This window comes from Tachysurus fulvidraco, chromosome 4, assembly GCF_022655615.1.
Source record: "Tachysurus fulvidraco isolate hzauxx_2018 chromosome 4, HZAU_PFXX_2.0, whole genome shotgun sequence".
NCBI classification, from domain to species: domain Eukaryota; kingdom Metazoa; phylum Chordata; class Actinopteri; order Siluriformes; family Bagridae; genus Tachysurus; species Tachysurus fulvidraco.
Genome location: NC_062521.1, coordinates 1,323,673 through 1,334,077, shown reverse-complemented (window position 1 = coordinate 1,334,077; position 10,405 = coordinate 1,323,673). Strand labels below are relative to the sequence as shown.

The 10,405-nt window shown below is 42.7% G+C and overlaps 3 protein-coding genes across 8 annotated transcripts in view; all 3 read right to left on the bottom strand.

Moving 5' to 3' along the window:
• Nucleotides 1-189, bottom strand: part of dcdc2b (doublecortin domain containing 2B) — a 10,914-nt gene extending 10,725 nt beyond the window's left edge. For 2 of the 4 annotated variants that reach the window (XM_027167687.2, XM_047812093.1), the window contains exon 1: nt 1-180. This exon is cut by the window's left edge. The gene's annotated coding sequence lies outside the window, so the exon portion shown is untranslated. The other 2 variants (XM_047812092.1, XM_027167683.2) reach the window with 2 other exon arrangements.
• Nucleotides 190-200: 11 nt separating this feature from the next.
• iqcc (IQ motif containing C) lies at nt 201-3,481 on the bottom strand. Of its 2 annotated transcripts, none has more exons than XM_027167706.2 (5): nt 3,321-3,481; nt 3,018-3,161; nt 1,154-1,421; nt 897-1,018; nt 201-477 (listed from the first exon to the last, which is right to left on the bottom strand). In XM_027167706.2, exons 1-5 carry the CDS (start codon nt 3,360-3,362, stop codon nt 442-444), a joined length of 612 nt encoding a protein of 203 aa, XP_027023507.2. In that variant the 5' UTR covers nt 3,363-3,481; the 3' UTR covers nt 201-441. The 2 variants fall into 2 exon arrangements, with proteins under 2 accessions (XP_027023507.2, XP_027023516.2); XM_027167715.2 differs by having other exon boundaries at nt 3,018-3,174; nt 3,372-3,400.
• Nucleotides 3,482-4,251: 770 nt separating this feature from the next.
• ccdc28b (coiled-coil domain containing 28B) lies at nt 4,252-10,354 on the bottom strand. Of its 2 annotated transcripts, none has more exons than XM_047812098.1 (6): nt 10,011-10,354; nt 7,794-8,058; nt 7,510-7,685; nt 7,132-7,286; nt 6,196-6,218; nt 4,252-5,979 (listed from the first exon to the last, which is right to left on the bottom strand). In XM_047812098.1, exons 2-6 carry the CDS (start codon nt 8,027-8,029, stop codon nt 5,925-5,927), a joined length of 645 nt encoding a protein of 214 aa, XP_047668054.1. In that variant the 5' UTR covers nt 8,030-8,058; nt 10,011-10,354; the 3' UTR covers nt 4,252-5,924. The 2 variants fall into 2 exon arrangements, with proteins under 2 accessions (XP_047668054.1, XP_027024021.2); XM_027168220.2 differs by having other exon boundaries at nt 7,794-8,094; nt 10,011-10,345.
• Nucleotides 10,355-10,405: the final 51 nt, after the last annotated feature.

Sequence of the window (10,405 nt, the reverse complement as noted above, 5' to 3'; positions counted from 1 at the left end):
ATTATTTCATAGAGCGTAAACAAAAACGCGACTTCTCACAATCGTCGGACACACACACTGCGTACACAACGTACATCCGTAAGTCTGTTGGACCGAACGAGTGAGAAAAAAAAGCGGTACACACTCTCATAAGGCAGCACACAAAAATATTAAGCATCCTTCCGCCAGACGACTAAAATTTTCATGACACCGAAGGCACGTTCGAGATGAATAACATTTATTAGAGATGATCTTCAGAGATTTAAAAAAAAAAAAAAAAAAAAAACACATTTCGGTTCTTTATAACCTGCTTCGCTCATCTCCAGCAGGAAGAAACAGATGACAGGAGAATAATGAAGGAGGTCAATAAGAAGGTCACGTTCATGTCCAATTAAACCTTCACTTGTGAAGCCACTAAACACTCAAGTGTCCACTCTTTCGGCATTTCCAGCTCCTCGGTGGCTATGATGTTTCTATCTTCTGCTTCAGGGTCAGGTACTAAAAATAAACACACACACATACACACACACACACACACACACACACACACACACACACACACACACTGCATGATGCACAGCAACACAAAACAATGTACAATGATTTTAAAATAACATCAACGCAGCTTATACCACAAATCTGTTGAATTCTGGATTCTGATTGGTCAGAAGGTGTTGATTAATTTACTCTAACAGCAGATCAGATTACAGAGATCGGTACAGAAACGCTGATACAGAGATGATGCACAGCCGAGTTTTAATGAGACATATAACTGATTTTTCGGTGTAAGTCCGTAACCAGACACTCGTTCCTCAATCCCAAAACATTTAGAAGAGAGCAATATTCTCTCATGCAGCGCTTTGAGACGTACAAACATTAAAAATTATAAAAAATAAAATATCATCTCCATCACATACTTTCTTCCTGCTGGCGATGGCCTGTTGGATCCACAACAGCTCCATTACCAGATTGTTTCTGTGCTGCTTCAGGGATTCAGGAGTGTGTGGTACATCTTTCAGCAGAGTGTGCATGGGGGGAACTGCCAGAGACAACGCGCACACACGCACACACACACACACACACACACACACACACAGTTAATAGTAGTATATTTGCTAATGTACAAGTCTGCAGTGGAGGTGTGTAAGAGTGGCACAGTAACACTAACACCAACCATGCTGCAGTTTGCTGTTGCTCATGCTGATGTTGCTCAAATGCAGAGCCTGAGCAGGCGTTTCTGTCACTCCGTCTAGCTCTTTATCGCCCTCAGGTGGTGTGTTGGTGTCTATGCAGTCTCTCTCTGGACCACGACTGGTTTCTTTGTCCTTCTCAGGAACCTGTGAGTGGAGGCAAGGTGTTTCATCCGGCACCTTCACTTCCTCAGGACATTCCTGGGTCTGGATCTTTGGCCGAGGATATTCGAAAAAGTCGCTGTCCGTCTCCTGACGAGTTGAAACATTAGAAATATTTTTTACAGATTTCAAAATGCGGCACGTTGGGCTTTGTTTGGTTTTCCACTTTAATCTCACTAGGATTAAAAGAGATTACGGTGAGTGACACGCAGAAAAAAGTTACCAAAGAAGAATCCGCTTTAAGTAGGAAGGTAGTTCTTATAATGTTTGTACAGCACTAATCTGACACCTGTAAGCTTTTCAGCTGTAAGCTTTTGTTTATTTGTGCAGACACAAAACAAGTCTTGGTTAAGCTGTTGTAGAGTAAATATTTGGCCACTTCAGTTGGCACCAGACTGAAGAAGAGACAGAAGAAGAGACAGAAAAACAGACAGAAAAACAGACTAAAAACCAGAGAGAAAATCAGACTGAAGAACAGACTGAAGAACAGACTGCAGACTGAAGAACAGAGAAGAACAGACAGAAGAACAGAGAAGAACAGACAGAAGAACAGACTGAAGAACAGACAGAAGAACAGACAGAGGGGCAGAAGGAAGAACAGACAGAGGAACAGACAGAGGAACAGACTGCAGACTGAAGAACAGACAGAGGAACAGACTGCAGACTGAAGAACAGACTGAAAAACAGACTAAAGAACAGACTAATGAACAGACTAAATAACAGATAGAAAAACAGACTGAAGAACAGACAGAAGAACAGACAGAGGAACAGACAGAGGAACAGACTGCAGACTGAAGAACAGACAGAGGAACAGACTGCAGACAGAAGAACAGACTGAAAAACAGACAGAAAAAACAGACTAAACAACAGACATAAGAACAGACAGAGGAACAGACAGAAGAACAGATAGAAGAACAGACAGAAGAACAGACAGAAAAACACTGCAGACTGAAGAACAGACAGAACAGACAGAACAACAGACTGCAGACTGAAGAACAGACTGCAGACTGAAGAACAGACAGAAGAACAGACAGAAGAGACAGACAGAAGAGACAGAACATACAGAAGAACAGACTGCAGACTGTAGAACAGACAGAAGAACAGACTGCAGAACAGACAGAAGAGACAGAACATACAGAAGAACAGACAGAAGAGACAGAACATACAGAAGAACAGACAGAAGAGACAGAACATACAGAAGAACAGACAGAAGAGACAGAACATACAGAAGAACAGACAGAAGAGACAGAAGAACAAACAGAAGAGACAGAACAGACAGAAGAACAGACAGAACAGACAGAAGAAAAGACAGAACAGACAGAAGAACAGACAGAACAGACAGAAGAACAGACTGCAGAACAGACAGAAGAGACAGAACATACAGAAGAACAGACAGAACATACAGAAGAACAGACAGAAGAGACAGAAGAACAGACAGAAGAGACAGAACATACAGAAGAACAGACAGAACAGACAGAAGAACAGACAGAACAGACAGAAGAACAGACAGAACAGACAGAAGAACAGACTGCAGAACAGACAGAAGAGACAGAACATACAGAAGAACAGACAGAAGAACAGACAGAAGAACAGACAGAACAACAGACAGAAGAGACAGAAGAACAAGCCCCGCCTCCTTTCCCCTCAGGTGATGCTAAGCTAAGTGACATGATGAAGGCAGCTTACAGCGTCACTGAAGTGAGGTTTGGGTATGAGCTTCCCTCTCCACACCAGGTGCTCCACACCTCCATCCAGTTCCCTCACTATGTCCTCATATTCAGCCTGAACACACCTCAATTCTCTCCTCAGCAGATATCCGCGACACCGCGCCTGAAACCCAACACTTATTATTTATTAGCACCACCGCAGCTAATCTTAACGGACAAGCTAACTAACTAGCTATAATGTGAATAGACACAGAACTAAAACATGCCTAGTTAAATAACTAGTTAATCGGGTTATTTTACCTCACGCTAACTATTAACCTACCTGGAAGTGTATTACGTTATTTATCCATTCTTCTCTACCCATTATACTTACTTATGGCTAGACATACTGCTGTTAGCGATTACCGAGGCTCGATTTCAAATAGAGCCCAGTTCGACACGTAGTGCACTATTCTGAAGCTCACAGAAGCGTCACTGACTGCCCTAAGTAGTGCACTAGTGTAGGCGGCTTGTAGCCATTTGACATTCGACGTTACGTAGCAACAAAACACCTTCGCTCTAAACTTGTAGTTTTTGCACCCCCTAGTGGATCGGAGCGGAATCTCTATTCACCTCATACGATTGTGTTGAAACCAATTTTTTTTAAAAATACTGTATTATAATCTATTATTCATTCATTCATTTTCTACCGCTTTATCAGAACTTCTTGGGTCATGGGGAGCCTGTGCCTATCTCAGGCGTCATCGGGCATCGAGGCAGGATACACCCTGGACGGAGTGCCAACCCATCACAGGGCACACACACTCTCATTCACTCACACACTACGGACAATTTTCAAGAGATGCCAATCAACCTACCATGCATGTCTTTGGACCGGGGGAGGAAACCGGAGTACCCGGAGGAAACCCCCGAGGCACGGGGACAACATGCAAACTCCACACACACAAGGCGGAGGCGTGAATCGAACCCCCAACCCTGGAGGTGTGAGGCGAACGTGCTTACCACTAAGCCATCGTGCCCCCCATTATCTGTTATAATGAATTTTTTTTTTTAACTATACAATGTGTTAAAATAATAAAATGTCAAAACAACTATTGTTATTAATTAGAAATGAATTAATCTGATATCCAGCAACCCTCAACAATCCTGACAGGATTGTTCTATTCTATTCTATGAAATAAATAAAATGTTATATATTTCATTTCAAATGGCAAACTACTTCACGGTGAACTGATGAAAAAAATACATCTGGCTTAATGGGAATAACATAACCGTTTATTAATTAGCAAAAGACGGACATCAAAAACAAAGGTGTAAATATGACAGTGACTTCTGTTCTAGTGACCAGACGGTTGTGAGTCTCTTGTTTACCAGATGCTGTTAACCCTGTCGAATAATGAAACAGCAAGAAGTGTCCTTGGCTAACGCAGAATTCAGTCAGATTAGTAGCCTAGCCACTTCTACTTCTACTTCAACATGAATAACAAACTACTGTAGTAACGTCTGTAAATAATTCACTTAGAAAATTCCCTTTTTTTTTTCTTCACAGTAATAATTTTCTGTTCTCTTTATAAAATAGTGCTTAGTTTTCCAAACCTGACTGATAAGCTACTGCACGCTATTAAAATTAAGTTGTAGGTCTAAACCATTGTTCTAGGAACAGAAAAGGTCAATTACATAATGTTCCCCTTGATCATTTCTCCCAAATCAATCAAGACACGCTTGCTGTTTGGGATCTATGATGATAATGCAGGTAACTTAATAGAAGTCTCGATCAGAATGTGTAAATTTCCCTGTAAATACATGCTATTTTATCGTTTGCTACAAGTTACGTTTCTAAACGTTAGGAGCCTGGGCGTCAAGCGATACCAAATGGAAATAAAATGTATTCCGTTCCTCCAAGACGGATGTCTGCAGCATTCAGCTACTCTGTAAACGTTCACGTTCCTCGATTATCGATGTGATATAAACCGTGTGATATATGACCGAGCCAAATGTATAGTGCTAGCTAAGAGGAGAAACCTGACTAGAATACTTCAGGCACCAAACAGGTTTACGTTGGTTTGGTGTCATGTAGTAATATCGCTAATAGTGCAATATACTTTTTAAACTATGGGCTGAACCGTTTAAGTCTTTAAGTCCATTTCTTACAATAAAATTCTCGTTTGTGCTACAAAGAGACGAGGCACCACCTCAATTCCTGAGAGTATCTCTAGCGAGTGGTTAAGATGAAGCACAAAGTAAAACTTAGCTGTGCTAACCGAGCAGGTGAGGCTCTGTGCTAGTCACCAGAAGGCTGTGAGTTCAAATGACAACGCTGTAGTCGAAAGCTGTGTGCTTCTACTGGATCCTGTCTCACTTGAGGAATGAATACATGAACCCAAATGTAAGCCAATGGTCCGATTACAGATTTCATCAATGCCTCAAGACACATTACACTTAAACATTAACGGTTCAGATAAACAAACATCGACAGAAGTGTGTAATCGCGACATACCGAAGCGCCTCAGAGGTTGAATTTCACTCCAAATTCATGCAAATCTATTTACAACGGTTTTAAAAAGTTGCGCCATCTCATCATGTCGTTCTGCATCAAATTATTTACCATTTGCACACAACAACACGTAACCAGTAACCTTCTGGGAATTTAAAGTACCTTAAAAACCAAAACACAGCAGATATTCAGAATTCACAGTGCTGTGGGCAAAGCACAAAGCAGAGGGAGTTTGTGGAATAAAAAAAAAAAAGAGAGAAGAAGAAGAAAAGAAAAAAAGAAGAGCTGCTATCAGGTTTTGTGTTCGGTGCCATTGAAGCTTCTTGTTTAGCGTTCAGCTTCTCCACCGCTTTTTAAGCTTAGCTGATCGAGGCATAGTGAATATCAGCAGCTCCAGGATGGGAGCAGATTGTTTTTGTGCTGATCTTGAGCTCAGGAATCAGAGGCCTTGGGTAAGTCCTGATTCTCTGCCAGGTGAAGCTTCTGTCTGGAGAAAATGCATTAAGGATCCTCATAAAGTCGGTAGCTCATATTTCAAACTACGTTACAACACAATGCATCAAAGCTTTCATGTCTGTGGTCAAAAGCTGAAAGTGCTTTATGACCTCCTGGAAAAGAGAAAAAAGTCTTGGAGAAGGTTCGGATCACACGGCAGGGATCCGGCTGAGATCTTCGAAACATTTAGATTGACGAGAAAGGATACATGGAACTGCTGAGATCTTCCAGCTGTGTGAGAGAGAGAGAGAGAGAGAGAGAGAGAGAGAGAGAGAGAGAGAGAGAGAGAGAGAGAGAGAGAGAGAGAGAGAGAGTTAAAAAGAGAGAGAAAGAGCGAGAGAGAGAGACAGAGAGAGAGAGTTAAAAAGAGAGAGAGAGAGAGACACACAGAGAAAGAGAGAGATGGTTAAAAAGAGAGAGAGAGAGAGAGACAGAGAGAGAGAGATAGTTAAAAAGAGAGAGAGAAAGAGAGAGAGAGAGATAGTTAAAAAGAGAAAGAGAAAGAAAGAAAGAGACAGAGAGAGAGAGAGAGAGTTAAAAAGAGAGAGAGAGAGAGAGAGAGAGAGAGAGAGAGAGAGAGAGAGAGAAATAGTTAAAATGAAAGAAAGAGGTGCTTGATGAGAATACACTGAAGGTTACAGAGGAAATTTTAATTTTAAGTGATGGGGACAGTGTGTGTGTGTGTGTGTGTGTATGTGTGTGTGTATGTGTGTATGTGTGTGTGTGTGTGTGTGTGTGTGTGTGTGTGTGTGTGTATGTGTGTGTGTGTATTAAAAAGGTTGAAATACAGATTACACATTACACATTTCCACAATAATACAAAGCCACACAAGACCTGAAGTGATGAATTTTGTGTGTGTGTGTGTGTGAGTGTGTGTGTGTGTGAATGTGTGTGTGTGGCGATTTCTACATGCATGTTAAAGAATGCTGAACTATCGTCCTTGTGTTACTTTTTTATAACTTGTGTTGCTTTCATTAGCAAAATATAATAAAATTAAACTCTTCGTCTGGACTTTTACACACACTCGCGCTGAGCTGGCTGAAAGTAAATGTATGCAAATGCAGTCGGTTAGAGCAGAAAGGTAGTTCTTGTTGGTGCTGTGTCACAGGTGTGTGTATGTGTGTGTGTATGCGTGTGTGTTACATTTGAGAGCAGGTGCTCCAGGTTGCAGTCTGAAGCACTTTTCCTCTGGTCCTCCGAGAGCTCCTCAACATGGCTGTCCAGGCTGAAGTGAAGCCGAGCCAGCTTCTCCTGCATCTCCCGAACGTGCTCGAGCTGCTCAAACGAACACACCTTTCCTGAAGGGACAGAGAAAGCGAGAGAAAGAGCACGTACACGAATTCACACACATGCAAATATGCTTCCTCTGTGAACAATACACACAGACACTCCTGAGCAAAGGAATAAATGTGCTTTAGTAAAAGTGCAGATGTTCACACACTCATTGTAACTGTGTGTGTGTGTGTGTGTGTGTGTGTGTGTGTGTGTGTGTGTGTGTGTGTGTGTGTGTGTGTGTTTCACCGAAAGCCTGCAGTTTTCCTGAGTGAAAGTCGTTAAGCAGGTTGAGGAGTCCTCCCTCCATCTCTCTCACGTCCGACACGTCAGTGAGGAAGGAGTGCTGCAGAGGAGAGGAGGACGGGGCGACCCGACTCGGGCCGGCCGGCTGAGGCGCTCTGGGTTTCTCTCGGTGAGGCCGACTGTCTCCAACAATCACAGCGTAAATCAGAGTTCGGTGTTATTACGTGAAATCACAGGATCAGAGGTGAAAAGAAATTTCACTGCAGCAGTGGATTTGGTGTACAAACCTGGTGGCTCTGGGAGGCAGCACGGGCACAGTGAGCACTTCTTTGGTTGTCCCCATGGCTCCTACAGATCTCTTGTACTTGCCCCGGGGTTTGGGGGATGGCGGCTGTGGGAGACCCAGACAGAAGGTGGCGCTCTTGCTGGCAGGGAGGACAGAGAGTTTGCGTGGGTTCACCGGCGGAGGAGGCGGTTGAGGGAGAGACACTTTGGGACTTCTTTTCTTCCTCTTGTCCTCCATTTTTCAGACTGTTTTTCCAGCACGGCTGACTGAGAGACGAGTGTAGACGGGATTTCTTCTAACTCCTTCCATCAGAGACAAGACAGTTGCTATTCTAAAATAATTCTCTCATAGATTAAAAGCTTATTTTAAACTATATATGGGACAGTGAGAGCAGTGTCCTGCTTTTGATTGACATCTCTACTGACCAGTCGATGGTACACGTTTAAGAGGTTTACTTTTTTTTTAAATGGCTATAGTCAATTCTTAGAGTACATTCTTAATTTGAATATTTCCCCCTTTTATTTCCCATTGTTCCTATATGACCTTTTTACAAGTTAAAGCAATGGTTCTGTAAACAATAAAACCGTCCCTCTATCCCCGACCCTGTCGATCAGCCAAGTCATGTTTATGTCTTTTACAGTTAATATCCCTAACAAGTCAACTGCACCACACCCCAAATATCTACCTCAAACATTTATGGCATTTAGCAGACACCCTTATCCAGAGTGACTTACAACTTTGGGTCAAGGGCCTTGCTCAGGGGCCCAGCAGTGGGAGCTTGGTGGTTCGAACCCATGACCTTCCGATCAGTAGCCGAACACCTTAACCACTGAGCTACCACATCCCTAAACATGTCAAACATCTGGTTTGGGACAAAACGTGTACTAATCTTCTCAATGTAGTCAAAAAGTGGAACAGCATGAAGGCAGACATCTTGTATAACCGGACGTAATCCATTCTGCTGGGAATCGTCCCTAATGCTCGTCCAGACTTTGTAACTATAGACTGCTATTTTCTTCAATGATTTCAGGTTAGATCGATTTCCATGGTGTACTTTGCCTAAGCTCTCTTCGTGCACATCACAACACGTCCTCCTTTAGAGCACTAAACTCACCCACGCTGGGCCAAGCTCTTCTATTGATTACTAACAATCGACTCGCACGTTAATGTAATATTTTACATTTATTTTTAATATAGACATTTCCAACATGAAGCAAAGCTACGTAGCACCTCTGTCATGCAGGCTATTAAACTATTATCGGCGCACGTCCATATTTCATCACGGAAAGGCTAAACGACGAAAAGACGACCGGCTTTTATTTACTTGCTCAGAGGCACGCCTGAACTTGTTCTGCTCCACGTCGTCCTATTTTTAATGCCCGGATCTCATCACAGGGTCACAATGTGCAGTATTTTTAGACTCTTCAGGTCTCCGTGGGACTACAGAGTGTCTGATGTCCATCCGTCAGAAACACACGTCCTTCTGAGGATACAGCAGGTGTGCGAGCGGAAAAGAAGACGCAGTGACGATGAAGCGGACATCACGTCTGTACGATAACTCAATCCGTCATCACATCATTTGAGGATCTGTTCTTCTCATACTGAGACGGATGATATAAAATCGTGGTTACTAATACGGAGCTAAAACAATGGAGCAGGGAATCATCTCGGTACTGAATACACACATAGAAGTTAGATATATACATGAGACTTTTTTAAAGGGTAAAGGTGATGACCCAAAGCCAGAATCGGTAAAGCCGAAATTAGGAGAAGTGAAAGGAGATCATTATGTTGTGTTTCTATACAAATGTGCTATATTATATAAATGCACCCTTTTATTTACATCTCCAGCATTACACAGACTCTCTTATCCACTTACATTATCTCTCTTTTACAAATACAACTGAGGGTTAAAGGCCATGCTCAGGGGCCCAACAGTGGCAGCTTGGTGGACGTGGGATTCGAACTCACAACCTTCTGACTGGTAGCCCAGCACCTTAAACACTAGAAGGTTATATGACATAGTATTATAAACATTAAAGACTAAATCATCTCCCTGAGTACACATTATGACTTTTTCCTTCCTTCTTCGATTCATTTCTTTTTTGTTTTAGTTTTAAATCATCCCTCCATTTTTTAGACCGGGATTAGCGCCTGACACCACACACAGACACACACACACACACACAGATACAGACACACACTCACACTGACTCACCCTCTCACACTGCGGTCTGCACATCCCTCCGCTCCATGTCACAAAGGAGCAGTAAAATAAATAATAGCTGCTGATAACTGTTTGTTTTCCTCCCTGCAGCTCTTCTCTTCCCCGCACCGGAGCAACAATAAAAAGGAAAAGGTCGCACCGCGGGAGCGCGCTTTCGCTCTTAAAGAGACCGCAGTGCATTTTCTAAGCGCATCAACATGCACGCGCAAGCTTACATACAGTAGGTTTCCGTGAGAGACATCGACCGTGTGGGACTGGATGCGGTTGTGAACAGAGATGATGGGAGACTTTGTGCAAACCTGGAGTGTCCAGAATCTTACACCGGATCTGTCGTACAGCGTCACCTCTTTATCGTTATGTGTGTTATTAAAATCGGGGTTAATTGT